Consider the following 21,551-nt stretch of genomic DNA (forward strand, 5'->3'; position numbering starts at 1 on the left):
CCTGTAAACAAAAATCACTGTACTCGCCTATCCTGCAGCCGGTCCGGTCCCAACATCAGCTGTCAGTCACGGCTTTGCTGTGTAGGTGGCTGGAGTAGAGGCATCAGACATACTATGGGGCTTCCGTTGTCTATGGGTGACGTCACTTCCTATTCATTTCACAGCCGTTGTAAGTCCTCTCCTGCACACAGAATCCACCGATAGAGACCGTCCCGTACTGGGTGCAGAATAGGCAAGTACAGCGTGTGTTTTGCTTTACAGGGTTAGAGAGGTTAGGCTTAGAATGTGGCACAAAGCAGGTTTAACGTTAGTTAGGTTTTGTTTGGACTTATCCTTTAACTTTAATATTATGTTTTCAATTCAGAGCACAGTAAAGGCTCTGTCACAATATGGGCAGTGACCCGTTTTTTTCTGCATTGGAAAAATGCAGATCACCACAAAGGCCACATGTTTTTATGTGCCCTGTTCAGACAACACTGGTGTGATGTGCAGGGCAGTGCAGGAAATATTGCAGTATGTGAAACTCATATGGAGCATACACCAAAAGCACAACAGTACCTTTTACTGTGAAAATCATACTAAACATCTCACAACTTACAAAAGCACGCCAAAAATAAAGCCCAAAATACAGAAAATGGAAACATTAGTAGTCAATTATACGAGAAAAGTTTATATTTATATATATATATATACACACACACACACACACACACACACACACACACACACACACACACACACATATATATATATATATATATATATATATATATATACATACATACATACACACACACACACATAAATATATACACACTATATATGTATTTTACATGCAAAATTGTATTCTTTATGAATACCCAGGGGAACTCTTATGCATGCAGAACTTGGTCTTGTTCGATCTGCACTGTGATTGTTGAGCTAGTGTAATTGACAGCGCATCTTCCCTCTCCCACTACTGTCTGAGCACAATGCTCAAAAGGAGAGAAATACTTGCCAGTTCTGACCAACAGCACAGGAGGGGGCGTGGCAGAACATACAGTACATATAGGAAGGTCTGCACAACCCACACCCCCTGTAACCTGCCAGGATCAAACATCTGTAGTCCTCCAATCTTAGAGCCCTGTTTCACCCTAAGCACAACCCATAACACACACTTGTAACTGCTCCAGTCTCTTTCAGGGAACAGAGCCCAGACCCAAACACCTGCTATTCTGGAGAGAGAGCCTACAATGGGGTAACAGGTTTCTTGTTGAGGACTTGTTTTTTTAATTCGGCTCAGTCATTCACAACAAGACAAGCTGTGCTAGCTAGTACGCTAGTTTCTCTCCTCCGAATTGCTGGCAGGTTGTTTTTGGCCTTAGTACTGCTGGGTTTTTCAGTGTGAGGAAGAGGGCGGAGGGTTACAGCAGAAGAGGCACAGGGCTGCAAGATTAGGCGGGATGGCTGCAGAATGAGTGGCATCAACTGGCTGGCTGTAGTTGTACCATAAAACACCAAAAAGTTAAGCTTAAACCTGGGTTGGCACTACATCCGGTATAAAAACAGAAAAAATATACTTTGATAACCAACTGCACAGATCTAAACAGGACCAAGCATTGTGCATTGGGTCGCACAGAGGATTCAAGAAGAATGTTAAACATTTAGTGAAGCTCCTTTAATGGTTTCAATTCACTAAACAATTTTCTAAGAACAGCATGAAAAACATAAAATACACATCTACAATCTTCTATCTTGACTAAAGTGGTGGAAAAGATAAACCTTAAATCATTAATAAGATTTTAAAAATTGAAACCCCAGTGCACAACATGAAAACACCATGGACACACAAAAGATGCAACTAGAAAATATATTTTTTTGTATGTAACACTTTATGGATAGTTTTTAGCTTTTATCCAACTATATTGCAAGTTCAATTCCCCTTACACTACATACAATATGCACCATTTCAATATTGTGTCCATTTAAAAATATTAAACATATTGTAACAAAGCCAGCTTAAAACCTGCATCTTATCCGGATATTAATCAGCCTCCTGTAATCAAAAGTATAATTCACCCGAGGGGGTCAGCACTTTTGACCGATTAGGCTTAGTACCAAAGCTGCTAGCCGAATTTTGGCCAAGGTTTCCAAACAGCATGAAGATTTCATCTGGGCGCTAGTTCTTATGCTTTGCCAGATTGGCTGCTAGGTGTTTATTTACTTTTATTTGGGACCTCCGTTTACCTCCTGTGACATGGGAATCCAAAAGGAGAGTGATCTATAGAGGGTGCCAAGGAAAATATCTTGGATGATTGGTTGTCAGAGCACTTTTTTTTCCTTATTTACACTTATACAGTGCATCCGGAAAGTATTCACAGCACTTCTTTTTCCACATTTTATTTTATTACAGCCTTATTCCAAAATGGATTCAACTATTTTCCTCAAAATTTTACAAACAACACCCCATAATGACAACATGAAAGAAGTTTGTTTGAAATCTTTGCAAATGTATTAAATAAAAAAAAAAAACGAAAAAAAATAAATCCCATGTACATAAGTATTCAAACTTTGCTCAATACTTAGTTGAAGCACTTTTGGCATTAATCGCAGCCTCAAGTCTTTTTGTTGTATGATGCTACAAGCTTGACGCACCTATTTTTTGGCCAATTCCTCACATTCTTTGCTAAATCTTTCAAGCTCCATCGGGTTGGATGGGGAGCGTTGGTACGCAGCCATTTTCAGATATCTCCAGAGATGTTCAATCGGGTTCAAGTCTGAGCCACTCAAGGACATTCAGAGTTGTCCCATAGCCACTCCTTTGTTATCATGGCTCTGTACTTAGGGTTGTTGTCCTGTTGGAAGATAAACCTTCGCCACAGTCTGAGGTCTATAGCGCACTGGAGCAGGTTTTCATCAAGGATGTCTCTGTACATTGCTGCATTCATCTTTACCTCGATCCTGACTAGTCTCCTAGTTCCTGCCACTGAAAAACATCCCCACAGCATGATGCTGCCACCACCAAGCTTCAATGTAGGGATGGTATTGGCCAGGTGATGAGCAGTGCCTGGTTTCCCCAGACATGACATTTGCCATTCAGGCCAAAGAATTCAATCTTTGTTTCATCAGACAAGAGAATTTTGTTTCTCATGGTCTGAGAGTCCTTCAGGTGCCTTTTGGCAAACTCCAGGTGGGCTGTCATGTACCTCTCTTACAGAGGAGTGGCTTCCATCTGGCCACTTTACCATCCAAGCCTGACTGGTGGAGTGCTGCAGAGATGGTTGTTCTGGAAGGTTCTCCCCTCTCCATAGAGATAGCTGGAGCTCTGTCAGAATGACCATCGGGTTCTTGGTCACCTCCCTGACTATGGCCCTTCTCACCGATCGCTCAGCTTGGTCGGGCGGCCCCGCTCTAGGAGTCCTGGTGGTTCCAAACCTCTTCCATTCACGAATGATGGAGGCCATGTGCTCATGGGGACCTCTAATGCTACATACATTTTCTGTACCCTTCCCCAGATATGTGCTTCCATACAATCCTGTCACGAAGGTCTACAGGCAATTCCTTGGACTTCATGGCTTGGTTTGTACTCTGACTGTTAACTGTAGGACCTTACTTAGACAGGTGTGTGCCTTTCTAAATCATGTTTAATCAACTGAATTTACCACAGGTGGACACCAATCAAGTTGTAGAAGGATAATCAGTGGAAACAGGATGCACCTGCACTCCGTTTGTCATGGCAACATTTCAAAACACACTTCCTTCACGTTGTCATTATGGGGTATGGTTTGTAGATATTTGAGGAAAATAATGAGTTTTGGAATAAGGCTGTAACATAACGAAATATGGGAAAAGTGAAGCGCTATGAATACTTGCCAGATACACTATAGGTCATGGAATTAGATGACCTGCACTCTAACATGTGGTGGAGGTTTACGAACAATTGTGCAGTAGGATTTCCACTTATGGGTGGAGGTGAACACATTGTGGTGCAGGAAGATAGCCATAACCGATTGATGTGCAAATGTAAATTTCTTTTTACCAGACTATGTTATTTTAAGTGTATTTGATACTTTTGTGTGGTTTAAAAGTGCTTTCTGCCATGGTTACCTAGATCATAATATTGCCGAACCCAATTATAAATCTTTGGACTGAGAATTTTGCGCTATATTGTGCGCATTTGTGTAGGCAAGCTATGGGGGTACGCAAATTGACACAGCTGCAATTCTCCAGTCCTGATTCACCATCTTCCACTTATGCAGTAAAGGGTGCTATTACTATGCTAACTAAATCCTTTACGATTTGATACAGCAGAGGCATTTCAAATTTGTGCGGTAAAGAAAAAGAAAAACAATTGGTAGTGACAAAACTGTGAAACTCTCAGAACATGTTAACAGAGGATTTGGAACCTCTCACCTGCCAAACAGACTGTCATGGACTACATAGACAGAACATACACTTAAATCAATTAATCCTTTGGGCTTTGTGGCACGTTTTTCACTTTCAAAATAAATAAGTTGGGCATCATTACCCTCTAATATAAAATACAAGTTCTTCCACCGTTTGCCTTTACCTATGGGGGAAAAAAAAAACAACACACAAAAAAGCAATACATTAGCCTTTGTTATAAGCTAAAATCACAACCATAGTGACCTAAAATACAGCTGACAGATCATCTGGGGTTATTTATGAATATATATTATTTAATATCCCCTTAGAAGTCGTCTGGGTTTCATAGGGATGACAAAGACCCTGGACCCGCATAGCACCCTGCAACTAACCACATGAGTTGCATCAAGTGCCGAGGTAAGCACCGAAAACAGGATCAAGTCCCAGAAGCAACTTTACAAGCCGCCTCCATAATATACATTCTGGGTACCACTCCCAAGGTTTTATAAAAGTTACACTGATCTGGATGTGCTGCTTCTTTTATGCTATAAGACAGTGAACTGTTGATTGAAATGTTGTTGACAGTGAAGAGCTGATTGAAGAATCAAAAGTAAGATAATAAACTAGTTAAGCCAAGATTATCTGTAAGGGGGGAAAAGCTTCATCATCTTAGGACTGTAGCAAAAAAATGAGGGTTCACACAGTGGGATTGAGTTAAAAGGGGTATGGGGGAGCGTAGTTGTCAAGATTGAGCCTTGTTGTTATGGGGCAAGTTGTGGGTGTGTTGCAACCCGCCCTTAGACACAGGCAAATCCTGCCATTCAACACACCAAACCCATCCTGCAACGCAGACAAAACCCACCCTTCAGCTCACAGAAAACCCGCCCCACAACAGCGAGGCACAATCTGACAAGTACGTTCTCCATCCGCTGTTTGCGTAGCATTGAATACTGCCTGTCAAATACCGTCTCCCGTCGAAAAATGCCTCAGACAATCTGCGCATGCGATACGTTTACATCACCCCAGCTGAACAACATATCACCTGGAGTAACGTTTGTTACTGTGCAAGCGCAGATCCATCGTGGGCATTTTTCAACGGGAGGCATTTCTTGATAGAACACTGGCTCACCTGTCCTCCTGCGCTGTCAGCATGAGGTGAGGAATGCCTATAACTGGCATTTTCTGTTTATTCTGTGATAGAGCTGCACTATTTTGGCTAAAAAATTGCATTTTTAATTTGTTAAAGTGTATTTTTTTTTTAAATGCATTCGAAGACCGCTGCAAAAATGCTGTGCGACATAAAATATTGCAACCACCACCATTTATTCTCTGGGGTCTCTCCTAAAAAACTATTATATATATATATCACATTTGGCTATTCCAAGTAGAAAATAATGATTTTTACTTGTAAGCAACAAATGTCAGAAAAGGTTTGGTCTTTAAATGGTTAAATTCTCACTCATTTACATCAGTTCTTTCCTTTGATGAAAGAACAAAAAGATACTTTTGTTTCTATTTATTCCCAGTGTTGTGCTAAAACTTGGCAGGCTGCCTGTTTTTTTTTTTTGTTTTCCAGCTGTGAAAACTCTCTGCACTTGTTAAAAAAAAATATTGACATGCTGTTTTGAAAATCAGGAAGGGAAAAAGATTGCGATATAGATTCTTAACAATTAAAGTGGTTGTAAACCCTTACAACACACTTTGACCTACAGGTAAGCCTAGATTAAGGCTTACCTGTAGGTCCAAGAAATATCTCCTAAACCTAGATATTTGCCGAAAGACGGGCACCGCTGTCTACGGCGCACTGAGTGCCCCGCGGTCAACAGCGATATGCCGCGAGTGGCGGCTCCCGTGCGAATGCGAATGACAGCGGCGGAGCAGCGAGACCCACAGAGAAGATGGATGCGCCGGACTACAGGGGACAGCGGTGACTTCACTGGCTCCTGTGTCAGGTAAGTGACACATAATGGACAATTGTGTGATGCATAGTAGTCCATTATGCTTTACCTTTGCAGGGAATAAAAGAGGAAGTAAACCCATCAGGGTTTACTTCCTCTTTAATCATGCAGCTCTACTCTGTGACATGGTAAAGAGCCTATTGTCACAGGATCTTTACCGTGATAGCCAAAGCATTGTGTCTGAGGGGGGAAGAATGAGAGGACGTCATATGACATCCTCCCAGAACGAGACTGCTTCCCACCCGCCGTATAGTGAAATGACAGGCGGGCAGGAAGCAGGTAAGATACAGTGGTGTGAAAAAGTGTTTGCCCCCTTCCTCATTTCCTGTTCCTTTGCATGTTTGTCACACTTAAGTGTTTCGGAACATCAAACCAATTTAAACAATAGTCAAGGACAACACAAGTAAACACAAAATGCAATTTGTAAATGAAGGTGTTTATTATTAAAGGTGAAAAAAAATCCAAACCATCATGGCCCTGTGTGAAAAAGTGATTGCCCCCCCCTTGTTAAAACATACTATAACTGTGGTTGTCCACACCTGAGTTCAATTTCTCTAGCCACACCCAGGCCTGATTATTGCAACACCTGTTCACAATCAAGGCATCACTTAAATAGGAGCTGCTTGACACAGTAAGGTCCACCAGAAGATCCTTAAAAGCTACACATCATGCCGAGACCCAAAGAAATTCAGGAACAATTGAGAAAGAAAGTAATTGAGATCCATCAGTCTGGAAAGGGTTATAAAGCCATTTCCAAAGCTTTGGGAATCCAGCGAACCACAGTGAGAGCCATTATCCACAAATGGCGAAGACATGGAACAGTGGTGAACCTTCCCAGGAGTGTCCGGCCGCCCAAAATTAAGCAAGAGAGGACAATTCTGCAAAGATGAGTGGGCCAAAATTCCTCCAGGACGCTGTAAAAGCCTCATTGCACGTTATCGCAAACGCTTGGTTGCAGTTGTTGCTGCTAAGGGTGGCCCAACCAGTTATTAGGTTTAGGGGGCAATCACTTTTTCACACAGGGCCATGATGGTTTGGATTTTTTTTCACCTTTAATAATAAACACCTTCATTTACAAATTGCATTTTGTGTTTACTTGTGTTGTCCTTGACTATTGTTTAAATTGGTTTGATGTTCCGAAACACTTAAGTGTGACAAACATGCAAAGGAACAGGAAATGAGGAAGGGGGCAAACACTTTTTCACACCACTGTAATATATTACCAGGCACATAAACAATATATAAATTCAGTGCCAACAGCGGGGTGAAATGAAAAAGAAGAGTGAAAGGCACTGGGCTGCTGAATTGTACAGAAATATCTGTGCCTTAGGTCCACTAGTTTTATGGGCTGCATAAATTTAACAGAAAACCGTCTATTTATTCTGCTGGATGTTAACAGAATCTGCACATTCTTGATTTTCACATTTCTTTCAAAGGAATCAGTTCTATAGCAATGCATGTGCTTAAACGTCATCAATAGTGAATGTAGAAATCATAACATAAGTTGCCCGGTGGAATGTTTCGGTCACATCTTGGAGGCCTTTTCTGCTAATGCGAACATCAAAATAAACCAAATACCATGTCCCCCAAAAATAAGCCCGGGTCTTAAATTAATTTTGCCAACAAAATACACAGTAGGGCTTATTTCCGGGGTAGGTCTTACCATGCAATGTCTTCTCTTCCCCTCTCCCTCCATGCCTGACAAGAATCCCCAGTGTAAACTGAGACACACCATGAACCTGTGTAATCTGATGCTGTACTTTTCTTGCAATTAGTACCATGCTTCCCCGAAAAAAAGGCCTAGCGTTATTTTCCAGGAAGGCTGCAATATATGTCCTACCACAAAAATAAGTCCTAGTTTAAAATTGGTACTTTGATGGGCACTGACAGGCATTTCTGATGGGGTACTGACTGGCAGCTGATGGCCACTGATTGGTGGTACATCTGATGGGGGCTGTGCTGATTATCAGCACAAACCCCCACTCTGACAGGGAGAGCCATGATTGGCTCTCCCTGTCAGCACGAACCAAGTAAAGCCATTTACCAGGTCACTTCCTGGTTCACACTGATCAGCTGCGATGGTCACAGCTGATCAAGTGGTAAGGAGCCTCCTTCAGAGGCTCCTTACCACGATCGGAGATGCAGTGTGTCAGAGTGAGGGCTCGCGCCGGCATGTTAACCTGCTGGACATCATGACGTCCAGTCAGGATAACTGAACCACCGCCCAGTCATCATACAGCTATAGGCCGGCGGGAAGTGGTTAAGTAAATCAGCCCTGATTCTGTGTTTTTCCATATTTAGGTTTCTATGCATTACTGGGCCATTATAATTTTTTTACATTCCTGGCCCAACATAGCAATCTTAGGATAAAATCTACTTCTTCTGCCTTTATGTACTAGTTTCTATAAAGGTATAAAGGGGATGGCAGCCTAAATCATACTGGGTAGAGCCTACACCTCAGATTTAGATATTGAGGCCCATGAGCAAAATTAATCCCAAACAGGAACCGAAAAAAAACTGGATAAGGCAGTTAACAGCCGTCACCAAATTTCATTTTATATAGTCAAACTGAAGGACAGGTTCACTTTAAAGCCATTGTCAAAGCGGAGTTCCAGTCCGCCAAACATTTTTTTTTTAGGACTGCTCTGTAACGGTCTCAACCTGTAAATGAACATTTCTAACATGTCATATTTTTTGCGCTATTACCTTCTTTAAAAATAGTTGCTTACTGATCTCGAAAGCAGGCAGGTTCCATAATTTTATAATATATATATATATATTTATTAATTTTTGGATATACTGTGGCTGATTCTCCCAGGGCTTTTCTGGGGCACATCTTTGCCCCATTTTCTTTATTACTCAATAGTGCCTTTTTTGCTCTGAAGATATCCCATCTAATACATGACGAATCAGTAATCCTCCCTTTTTTCAAATTTTATTAAGCTCCTCAACAACAGCAAATTGGATTCATGTCAGTTTTCATTTTTTACTTGTCTTGTAATGTAACTGCATGCAGGGAGAGAGCAGAGCTGTCAGAATTCATCGGTGATGTCGGAGGTGGGTGGGACCAAGCAGCTATTGAACACTAGCCAATTACTGGGCTTCTTAAGAAAGGGGGCAGAGCCGCATACATGTAGCGACCCGTCCTTACGCCATCCTATTGGCTCGTGTTCGATAGCTGCTCGGTCCCACCCACCCCCAACATCACAGATGAATTCTGACAGCTACGCTCTCTCCCTGCATAGTTACATTACAAGACAAAGTCACACACATCGGTGATGGGGATGGGCGGGACTGAGCAGCTATCAAACATCAGCCAATAGGATGGGGTCAGGGAGGGCCGCTATGTGTATTTATATCATAAATCATCAAAACAACAGAGAAGAGGAATATAGGATCCATTTTAGATGTTTTGCCTATCGGCCCATAGGATATAGTCCAAACCTATAAAAGGTAGAAGTAAACAAATATCCAAAAGGGGAAAATACGTAAATATCCGGTGTATAGCAATATACGCCGATTAATGCGCATCTCAATATCTATTAAAGACAGAGGGGATAAATCCAAAATACCAAGAAAACCAGGCATCACAGTGACAATCACATATGCTGGTATTGTGGCAAGTACATATCCACCTCTCCTCTGGCAAACTGGATACGTACTTACAATGCCAGCATATGTGATCGCCACAGAGATGCCTGGTTTTCTTGGTATTTTGGATTTATCCCCTCTGTCTTAAATAGATATTGAGATGTACATGGTTCGGAGCATATTGCTATACAACAGATATTTATTTTCCCCCCTTGGACATTTATTTTTACTTCTACCTTTATAGGTCCGGACTATATCCTATGGGCCAATATGCAAACCATCTAAGACAGCTCATATAGTCCTATCCTCTGTTTTTGATGATTTATGATATTCAGTAACAAACTCTGTATACAAACACACTTGCAATATATGTATGGCCCTGAAAAAGTTGGGGATCCCAGGTAACACGTAGACCAGTTACCAGAACATGTATCTTTCAGATATACATATTTCTCTATTTATTGCAAAGTTTCTCTATGCATATCTAAGTTTTTAATATTGTGTCTATGATAATTTTTATGTGTAATAAAATGTATCTAGATTTTTAAATTGGTTCTGTTCTCTTTTGGCATATTTAAAGTCCCACTACTGTTCTGTTTAAAAAATACCATATTTACTTATGCGATGATGCCAACCTGAACTTGAGATTGGATTTTATGACATTTCCTTTACCATAAAACTTTCTTTGTACTGATCTTTCCTGTGAACGGCTATGCAGGGGGATCATGTCAGCACATGTTTTTGCCACTAGTGGAAAGGCAGGCTTTTCTGCCAGCACAGCCAGAAACCCGATCACACTGGGCTGAATATGCTCTAATGCCTAGTGTTGTCAAATTGAAATAAGAAAACAGGGAGACTGGCAGGATCAGCAGGAATTGGGTAAGCTGCCAAAGGATCGGAATGATCTGACATGCAAATCGCTTAGGTACACAGACTACTCACTCTTCTTCCAAAGATATCCTTTCTTCACAATGTTTTTGTAAAATGCATCCTTTGTTTTGCGTTTGATTGTATTATAGATTTCTCTGCCATCAACTACATCATTAAGCACTTGCTCTTGATGCTGAAAAAAAATAAAATAAATAAGGGAAAAACACACACACTATTTTTTATATATATATATATATATATATATATATACACATACATATATATATATATATATATACATATATACACATACATATATATACATATATACATATATATATATATATATATACATACATACACAGACACACACACACACACACAGTGCTTTGCCAATTCCCCCCTGGGCATTTTTCATGCTTTGTTGCCTCACAACCTGGAATTAACATGGATTGTTTGAGGATTTGCATAATTTAATTTACAGACCATGCCCATAACTTTGAAGACTTTTTTTTTTTATTGTGAAACAACAAATAAGACAAAATAACAGAAAAAGTCAATGTGCATAACTATTCACCCCTCTAAAGTCAATACTTTGTAGAGCCACCTTTTTCAGCTATCACAGCTCCAAGTCGCTTTGGATAAGTCTCTATGAGCTTGCCACATCTTACCACTGGGATTTTTGCCCAAGAATATCCCTGCATTTAACACCACCTATCTTTCCCTCAACTCGGACCAGTTTTCTAGTCCTGACTGCTGAAAAACATTCCCATAGCATGATTCTGCCACCACCATGTTTCACTGTGGGGATGGTGTTCTTTGGGTGATGTCATCTGTTGGGTTTGCGCCAGACATAGCGTTTTCTTTGATGACCAAAAAGTTAAATTTCAGTCTCATCAGACCAAATCACCTTCCTCCATACATATTGGGAGCCTCTCAAAAAAAAAAAAAAAAAAAAAAAACACCTTGCAAGGTAAAGGCATAATGAGCTAGTATGCATAGCATACTAGCCCATTATGAATTACTTACCCGAGAACAAAGCCCCCGCCGCCGTCGTCCTCCTCCTCTCCCCCTCCAGCCGGCGACATCTATCCCAGAGGTTACTTCTGGGTATTGCGGCTCCGGCGCTGTGATTGGCCAGAGCCGCATTGATGTCACTCCCATGCGGGAGCCGCCGGGAACGGCACAGTACAACTGAAGCAAAGACACGTACGTACCATTGCTTCAGTTGGCTTAAGTGCGCATGTGCCGCATGACATCAGCACATGCAAATACAGGGATATCTCCTAAAACCTGCAGGTTTAGGAGATATCCAGTGCAGCTACAAGTAAGCCTAATTATAGGCTTGCCTGTAGTTTAAAGTGGTTGTAAAGGGTTTACAACCACTTTAATGCCCTCCTTGCCCGGTCCGTGAGTTTTGGTATGCAGCCTTCTCTTGGCAGGTTTTGCTGTTGTGCCATGTTCTTTCCATTTGGTTATTGATGGTGTGCCTAGGGATCATCAAAGATTTGGATATTTTTTTTATAACCTAACCCTGACTTGTACTTCTCAACAACATTGTCCCTTACTTGTTTGGAGAGTCTCTTGGTCTTCATGGCAGTGTTTGGTTAGTGGTACCTCTTGCTTAGATGTTGCAGCCTCTGGGGCCTTTCAAAAAGGTGTGTATATGTAATGACAGGTCATGTGACACTTACAGGTGGATATCATTTCACTAATTATGACTTCTGAAGGTAATTGGTTGCACCAGAGCTTTTTATGGGCTTCATAACAAAGGGGTGAATACATACGCACATGCCAATTATCAGTTTATTTCTGAAAAATAGTTTTATGTATATATTTTTCCAATTTTACTTCACCATGGTGAAGGTTTAGTTCATGGTGTTCTGATCCATCTGATTGAACTAAAGGCTGTAAAATAACATAATGGGTAAAAAGCCAAGGGAGGTGAATACTTCTGTAAGGCAGAGTGAGTGTGTGTATATATATATATATATATATATATATATACACACACACACACACACACACACACATACATACATATATATATATATATATATATATATACACATATACACACACACACACACACACACATACACACATACACCTTCTTGGAAAACAAGCGATTTTGAAAATACTCAAATGGACCCGATACAGTTAAGAGTTCCTTTTAGCAAAGTCCGCTGCTCCATCTAGTGGCAATTATTATACAATTATACGAATATGGAATCTTGACTTGTACAGCAAATTTACTACAAAATTTGACACTTCTGAGTATTCTGGTCTAAAGCCCTATGCTTTATAATGTCTCTCTGTTGTCATCTAATGCCCCCTAATAGAGTAGAGTAATCTGACAGTTGTAGTGAGGAGTATTCATTTTGCCCTTTTACAGAATGCATTTGTATTATGTGAACCATTCACAGAATACAAAGAGTTCTGTGAATGGGCAAGGGGTGAGGAGGGGCAGACAAATAACAGTGTGGCTTCTCTGTATAAGAAAGCCCATCTTTCAACTTTGCAGAGCTGAAACTATGTTGAGAACTATACTATCCAGCCTCATGGAAAGTTTAAATATTACAGAAAGTAGAACGACACTTAATGGCTAATTCCACCATTAAAGCGGAGTTCACCCAAAAAAATGGAACTTACACTTTAAGGGAGGTGACCCCTTGAAATGTGACGTTTGGCATGTCATTTTCTTGGGTGGTGGGCCGTACCCTCTTTTCAGAGGGTCCAATCTACCACTTCCTCCCGGCTCCCCCCTGCCTCTCGGCAATGACCTGGCACAGGTCCCAGATGATTGCCCGGCCAGTCGCGGCACGCCTCGCGCATGCGCAGTGGGTGCCCAGCTGCGAAGCCACAACCGGGCGCCCATACTTACAATGCCAGCACCGCAGAGAGGAGGGGGAGACGAGCGGAGCTTCACTCCCCCGCATCGCTGGACCCTGGGACAGGTAAGTGTCGGATTATTAAAAGTCAGCAGCTGCAGTATTTGTAGCTGCTGACTTTTTTTTTTTTTAGCAGAACTCCGTTTTAAGGCCATGTAATACCCATTTACCACCCGCCCCCGCCAGACACTGCCCAAACAGCCATGTCATTTATTCAGAGAAATCTGTGAATTAAAAAAAACTGTCTGAGACCACGACAGATGGACTTGTAGTCCTAAATGAAACACAAGTGCAGCTAGTACCGCACCCATAATCCATTGAGGCTTCCTCCAGCTCTCTAGCTGAAAGTCCATCTTGGTATGGACACAGAGCTGAAGGAAGAGACTGCAGGAGCTTACAATTAATGCACATTTTAGTTTGCAAAAATATTTGCAATTACTATCTTTTTTGCAAAAGGTGGATTTTGCCTTTAAAAGTGACATACATCTCTTGCAGATAAAAAAAATAAATGCTGCTTTACATACAAGATTTAAAGTAGAATCAAAGTTTTCTTACTTGTACAGGAACAGGGTCTTTCAAGTAATAGCCTTCAACTATTTGCTCTTTCCTATAGTGTTCTATAATATCATCAATTCTGTTTTTAAACAAAAATAAATTAAAAAAATAAAATAATTATATATATTCACTAATTACACTACACAGCAAATACCTATATGCTTGTTTCAGAAGAATGAAAAAAGTACAGTACAATGAAATTACATAGTTAACCACTTCAGTACTAGGCCATAGACATATGACATCCGCAGATGGGATATCCCATCCTGGATGGGTGTCATATGATGTCGTCGGCGCTCATGTGGGCCCCAGCCCATCAGAGTAACCGAGTACCTGTGACCAGCCCATCAGAGTACCAAAGTACTTATCTGCAGCCCATCAGAGTGCCTATCTGCAGGCCCATGCCTCATAGAATATACGTTGGGGTGTTTGCTTTCCAAAATGGGGTCATTTTGTGAGAAATTCCTGGTGCTCTAGGACCTTCAAAAGCGTGATAGGAAGGAATAAAATGAGATGTGTAATTTATGCTCCTAGAATGCCTGGATGTACTACTTTAATGTTGTACCTCTGTAGGTGGCCAGGCTGTGTAAAAGTCTCACACGTGGTATTGTCATACTCAGGACAAGTAGCAGAATATATTTTGGGGTGTAATTTTTGCTATATACATGCTATGTGTTAGAAATATTTTATAAATTGACAACTTTGTGTAAAAAAAAAAAGAAGAGAAAAAAAAGTGTTTTATTTCCACAATTTTCGCGCTTTGCTCACTTATATCTCAAAAAATAAAAAACCCAGTGGTGATTAAATACCACCAAATGAAAGCTCTATTTGTATGAACAAAAATGAGAAAAATTGTTTGGGTACAGTGTTGCAGTATTTGGTATTCAAAATGTGAGAGCACTGAAAGCTGAAAATTGGTCTGGGCAGGAAGGGTCTACAAGTGCCCTGTATTGAAGTGGTTAAATATTTGGACAAAAACTGTTCTCTGTATAGACAATAAACCAAAAACAGAATAAAGGAAATTTACAGGACGACTGTAAACACATTGTTTGAACGCCTTTAACAACTTAATGACCAGCCACCGCAGATATACTGCAGCAGGGAGGCCGCTCTGTGCCGGATCACGTACCTAGTACGTGATCCGCTCGCTGGGGTAGAGAGTGCGTCCCCACTCCCCTGGGTGTGCTGCAATTGGCTCTGGAGACTGTGTAGGTAGGTAAACAAACACAGGGCTCTCTTCTGAGAGCAGCAATATGCTGTTTTTTTCTTAGTAAAATCAGCACACACAGTAAAAAATGTTAAGCATACATTTTACCCCTTGATCACCCTAGATGTTAACCCCTTCCCTGTCAATGTCATTAGTGCAGTGACAGTGCATGTTTTTTTTGTTTTGTTTTTTAGCACTGATCACTGAATTGGTATCACTGGTTCCCAAAAAAAAAAAAGTGTCCGATTTGTCCACCGCAATCCCACTATAAGTCACTGATCGCCGATATTACTAGTAAAAAATAAATAAAAATTCCATAAATCTATTCCATGCTACATTTTTTGTACAAACCAATCAATACATGCTTAGTGGGATTTTTTTTTTTTTTTTTTTTACCAAAAATATGTAGCAGAATACATTTTGGCCTAAATCGATGAAGAAATTTACATTTTGTTTATAGCAGAAATTAAAACTGTTTTTTTCTAAATTATCACTTTGTTTATAGTTCAAAAAATAAAAACCTTACCGGTGATCAAATACCACCAAAAGAAAGCTCTATTTGTGGGGGGGGGGGGGGGGGGGGGGGGGGGAAAGAACATCGATTTTATTTGGGTACAGCATCGCACAATGGCGCAATTGTCAATTAAAGTAATGCAATGCCGTATCGCTAAGAATGGCCTGGTCATGAAGGGGGAAAACCTTCCGGAGCTGAAGTGGTTAATCTTGCAATAACCACATTATTATGGGACAAATTTTCAGATGTAGCACCACCTGCTGGTAAACTCTTGTATTCTTTTCTAAAAATCGTAGCTAAATGTGCTATGATGTTTATTCATCTTGTATTACAGTTTATATGGATCAGTAGGAAAGCTCAGTCCTTAATACCACCTTTAAGACAAATACAAATTGATACCTTTACCTGAAACAAAATGTACTGTAAAGAAAAAAAACTAAAAACAACAACATAACCTCTATATTAAACACACATTATGACAAACTATTTCCACCAGTGTTACCTGTTATAGTACCGACCTCCCATCATGAACTGATTGTTTGATGTTGGGCAGATCTTAAACCGCTGAATGTTTTCATTGGTCCGAAAATATAGTGAATAATCACCAGGAGTATTGTCAGAAGGCCTCACCAGGAAACTGCTGATCTGGCCAACTATGAACAGTAGAGAAGTGGAATCAGATAAAAAATGAAATGGATAAAACACTACATAATAAAACTACCATATAATTTTCAGTAAGAAACTCAATAAGGTAATGTTTATCCAGATTAGAAGATTAAACCAAAGGACAAAATTTCAAGAAAATGGTAAATAGTAGCAAAGAAAAACAGTCCCAGGCTCATCAAGATAATTGCACACATGTTCAGTTGATATTCCGGATTATGATAACGACACACAACAATCTGATTGTTCAATTTCCTTCACATCTACAGACAATTGTGGTAAATTAATTCAGCTTTGTACTACACAGCTGTTGGTTAATTTAAAGCTGTACTATTGGACTGTAATGTGTGGCCAAAATTAAGCAACTTGGGACCAAAATATGCATACTATTACTGGCCACAAAATGTATTATGAAGTCTCATTTGCCAACAGCAAGATGTGTGTGTGTATGGCAAGCAAGGTACAACCAATCAAAGCTCTGACTGATCTGCATAACAGGGTACACATAGGAATGAGTGCAAGAACCTGGAGGTCTCTGGTGCCAGTATAGTATGGCACAAGTAGCTTCAAGCAAATTCCTAGCAGGTACACTCCACTGCTGTTTCATTCATTGGAGAAAGCCCAATAAAATACTGGGTACTTCTGTCTATAGAAAAGAATGTGACAGCACTATTACAATCAGCGCTGTCACATGGGATGTCCATAAACCTAGCCTGCAATGACTTTTAGCTTAACAGATCTTTCCTTTCAACACTCTGCAGCTTAAAGCAGAACTATACTCACCTTGGATACAGTGTTCTGGAGTTCCCCGCTAGCTGCTGATATCGTCGGGTGGTCGGATTTTGGGTCTTTATCACCAGCTGCTTTCATTGGCCAGGCAGGGTTGACATCACTTCCACGCATGCAGGGGAGTGTAGTCAGCATTGCCAAATTTCTACAGTGAGGCATGTGGACAGTTCACTATACAGGGCGGACAGGCAGATAAGTAACTTTAATGAAGAAACAAAGCGTGTCTCTTTTACATTAAAAATCTTGTCTGGGGGTGTGGTTTGGCTATGGTGGTATGAGGACGCTTGTTCTGGGAGCTTTGCATGGACCAGGACTTACTTTCAGCTGACAAGCCTCTCTTTACAGCCACCTTCACATGTCTGGTGACTGAAGACAACAGCTGCATCCAGGACACCCGAGAGGAGCAGACTATTTTCTCAGCAAACACACCGCCCGTTCTTCTCCCGTGGCCCCTGCCAAGATGGCGCCGACATGCGGCGGCCCCGCTTCTAGTAAAGACACTGCAACCTTCAGTGTCTGTTGTAAGGGAGGATGCAGCAGCTCTACCGTGCCCTTCCTCTCCCATAATGTCCCCAGAGCTCCCATAGGCAGACTCCCCAGCCTACTCCAGGCAGACACAGGAGCTGGATGCTCATGCAGGGAACTCCTGGCAGACATCTCCACTAAGCAGGACCTACAGGCAATGGTCACTTCAATAGTCAATGCTCTCTCCCATAAACTGGTGGATTCAGTGGAGGAATGGGTAACTGATCTAGAGGCCTCTGCAAACTCTGACAGCAGGCTCACTGCACTAGAGGCTGACCAGAGCAGGCATTTCGCTGCCACCTCGTTGATGTGCAACTACGGTGAGAACCGTAATAGGCCAAACAACCTACACCCCTTAGGGGGATTCCGGAAGCCATTATGGGCACAGATTTGCATGCTACAGTGTCAGCGATCCTCAACCAGCTGCTGGGCAAACCACCTACTGCATAGCTGGAACTAGACTAGCACCGGGTCCAGCGAGTGCAAAAGCCCTGTCCATCACCCTTAACTTCAGCAGCCTCTGCAGTTCCTCTGAGAGACTCCCTTTGCCGGGTCCATTTTTAACACCATCAAAGAAGAAATATTACGTCTAAAGGCTCTATTGACTTTGACGGTGCCACAATTAGAGTGTATCCTGATGTCTTCCAGGCAGACCCGAGCAATGCGGGGGATGCTGCATCCCCTGTTGGAAGTTATCCGGGAGACAAAGGCGACCTACAGATGGGGCCACCCGTTCCATCTTATTGTCCGTAAACAGGGAGTGCAGTTTTCTATGCTCCCATGAGCAGTTGCCAGCGCTGTTTGACTTCTTGGACAAGCCCATTGTCGAGGTCCCGAACTGGTTGGACTTCTTGTTGAATACAGGGGCTTCCTACTCATCTTTGCCAAGATCACAGCGGACCAGGTGATCTCGTTCCAGAGACTCCAGTCGAGTCCTCCACATGCTGCCTCGGAAGACGGATTCAAGTTCATCCACTTCATTAGGCTCTATCACTGTAGGCCTGGTTTCTCCCTCCTGAAGAACACTTTCTGGATCATTCACTTCATAGTTGATCTTATATACATATATACACACACACACACGCGTCACCAATGCATATCTCTGCTATATTTGGCTTTCCTCCCCTGTATGTTGCCTTTGGACCCCCACCCCGAGCCTCCTCATACCAGCCCCACCTTGCACGCATTTGGCTTAGACAGCCACTAATCTCTAGAATAGTCTCTAGAGACCAGGGGCCTTGGAGCACCCACACGGTTCGGGATATACATGTGTCTCAATGGCCAATACCCAATCGGTGGTTTCCCTGGTCACGGCCGATTGCTGCTCCCTCCCTTTCTTTTTTTTCTGGGGGGCGGTGAGTCGGTCGCCCAAAGAGATTACTGCTGCTATGCAGATGGACCTCCTTCTCCTTAGTTTTTTTTCACATAGGACATGGATCGGCTGCTGATCAACAGCCCCACCATTGTTCACCTAGAGAAAGAGTTTTGCAGTTTTAAATTTTTTCACTCCTCCCATTCCAATGTGGGCATTGCCTGTTTTCGTGGGGCTATGGGGTCCATCTCGCAGCAGAGTACTTTATGAATATCTTCATTATGGGTTCTAGACTTATGCTCACATTATACTAGTTGACATAGGGCAGGGTTTTAGATATCTTACACATTGTGCCATCAGGCCAGGGATTAGTTTCGCCCCTGTGTTTCCCACCTCGATTTTCCCCTCCTCTCCCCCCCTCCCCTCTGTCGCTCTTTTATCTACCATCTCCTCTCTCCCGTGATCTTCCTTCTCTTGGGTTCCGCTGTCGCTCGTCCAGGGCTACCCTGTGGGTTTTTCTCCCTTAACCTCCCTGTCCGTGGACTTTCCATGGGCGTACCACAGTCCCTCGCCTATGTCTAAATCGAAAGGAGTCAGTATACTGGTCGCTAAGTCAGTACTGTGGACTCTGGATGAGGTGCAGATAGACACCCAAGGTCACTTCCTCCTACTGAAGGGGAAGTTTAGGATGTTCAGATCACCTTTGCCAATGTCTATTTTGTGGATCATCCCCAATTCCTCCAGGACCTTCTTCCTGTTCTTTTGGAATTTTCTGAAGGACTCTTATGCCGCATACACACGATCGGAATTTCGGCCAGCAAAAGACCGATAAGAGCTTTTCATCGGAAAATGTGACCGTGTGTATGCTCCATCGGAATTTAACTGGCTAAATTCCCACCAACAAAAATTTGAGAGCATGTTCTCAATTTTTCCGACGGAAATTCCGATCGTGTGTATGCAATTCTTGATGGTGGGAATTTGGTGTGACCGTGTGTATGCAAGACAGCTTGAGCGAAATTCCATCGGGAAAACCATCAGAGCTTTTTCAGACCAAAATTCCCATCGCGTGTACACAGCAGTCTTTGGGGGAGATCTTAATCTCGCTATGGATCCCCTATTGGACGTGTCGCGGGGTTCCCCTCACCTTTCTTATTCTCGCCTCAAACGTTTGAAGGCAGATCTGCAGCTCTTGCATCTGGTGGACCCTTGGCGTTTTTTGAACCCTCAGGAGTGGGATTACTCTTTTCTCTTCCGTCCACCACACATACGCGACTTGATTATCTCATCAGGCTTTACCTAGAGTTCCGGCTGCAAGCATTGATGTTATTTCCCTCTCTGACCATGCTCCTGTCCATGCAACCGGGTGCCGTCTCACACAGTCCCCCTTCGTGGAGACTGAATAAGTCAGTAATACAGTCCCCAGAGAACCATTTTACACTGCAGATAACCTTGACGGAGTGCTTTTGCATTAACCGCGAGTCGGTGGATAATCCGTTGGGTGGTTAGGGAGGCACATAAGCCGGTTGGGCAAAATGCACCAATTAGGAACGGTGGTCGCATTAAAAGGGAACGCACCTGCCGCGCGGAAGAACGTCTCGCAGAGTTGCGCAGATTGGAATGCTCCCACAAAGCGACTCTTGCACGCTCCGCTTACCAGGATCTTCTTAAAGTGTGGGAGGAGTTGGCGGTCTCTTATCTACTATAAGACGAAGCAAAAATTAGCGTGGGCCCATCTCACTATATATGAATTTTCCAAAAAAACAGGTACGTTACTGGCTCTGACCTTACCTGGTCCGCGTACCAAAACTTTTATTCCATACATTAAGGACCCCTCTGGACAGAAACTGGCCACCTCTAAGTTGATGGCGTCCGCCTTTAAAACTTTTTATCATGACTTGTATAACCTTGGTGGCTCTGCCCGATCAGCCTCCCCCTTGGTGGAAGCCTCCAGGATACAGCCCTACCTAATGTCTTCGGGAATGCTGTCCATGCCTCCCGAGATTCAGGAGGAATTGGAGGAGCCAATCACAATGTCAGAGTTGGAGAACTTCCCTCAGGTCTGGATGGCCTTACTCCAGCTTATTACAAAGCTTTCTTTGAGGTATTGGCCCCTCATTTGACTTCTGCGCTTAACTTCATAACAGATGGGAAGAACATGCCCCTGGACAGTCTGAGAGCTTACATCACATTGATCCCAAAGGAGGGGAAGGACCTCTCTCATTATGAGAATTACCGCCTGATCACCCTTCTAAATTCAGATCTGAAACGGTTTGCCAAAATCCTGGCCAACCGGTTACCTTTCCCATGTCCC

General features: G+C 42.3%; 1 protein-coding gene across 2 annotated transcripts in view; it reads right to left on the minus strand.

Moving 5' to 3' along the window:
• RASA1 (RAS p21 protein activator 1) overlaps window positions 1-21,551 on the minus strand; it is a 159,009-nt gene that overhangs the window by 55,260 nt on the left and 82,198 nt on the right. For both annotated transcript variants that reach the window (XM_077462433.1, XM_077462435.1), the window contains exons 8-11: window positions 16,454-16,604; window positions 14,231-14,309; window positions 10,857-10,977; window positions 4,393-4,549 (exon numbers count right to left, since the gene is read on the minus strand). In XM_077462433.1, coding sequence (XP_077318559.1) covers window positions 4,393-4,549; window positions 10,857-10,977; window positions 14,231-14,309; window positions 16,454-16,604 — 508 coding nt within the window. The remainder of the gene's footprint in view (window positions 1-4,392; window positions 4,550-10,856; window positions 10,978-14,230; window positions 14,310-16,453; window positions 16,605-21,551) is intronic.

This window comes from Lithobates pipiens, unplaced genomic scaffold (genome assembly GCF_037356315.1).
Source record: "Lithobates pipiens isolate NorthernLeopardFrog02 unplaced genomic scaffold, aLitPip1_a1.2 Scaffold_3, whole genome shotgun sequence".
Lineage (NCBI taxonomy): Eukaryota > Metazoa > Chordata > Amphibia > Anura > Ranidae > Lithobates > Lithobates pipiens.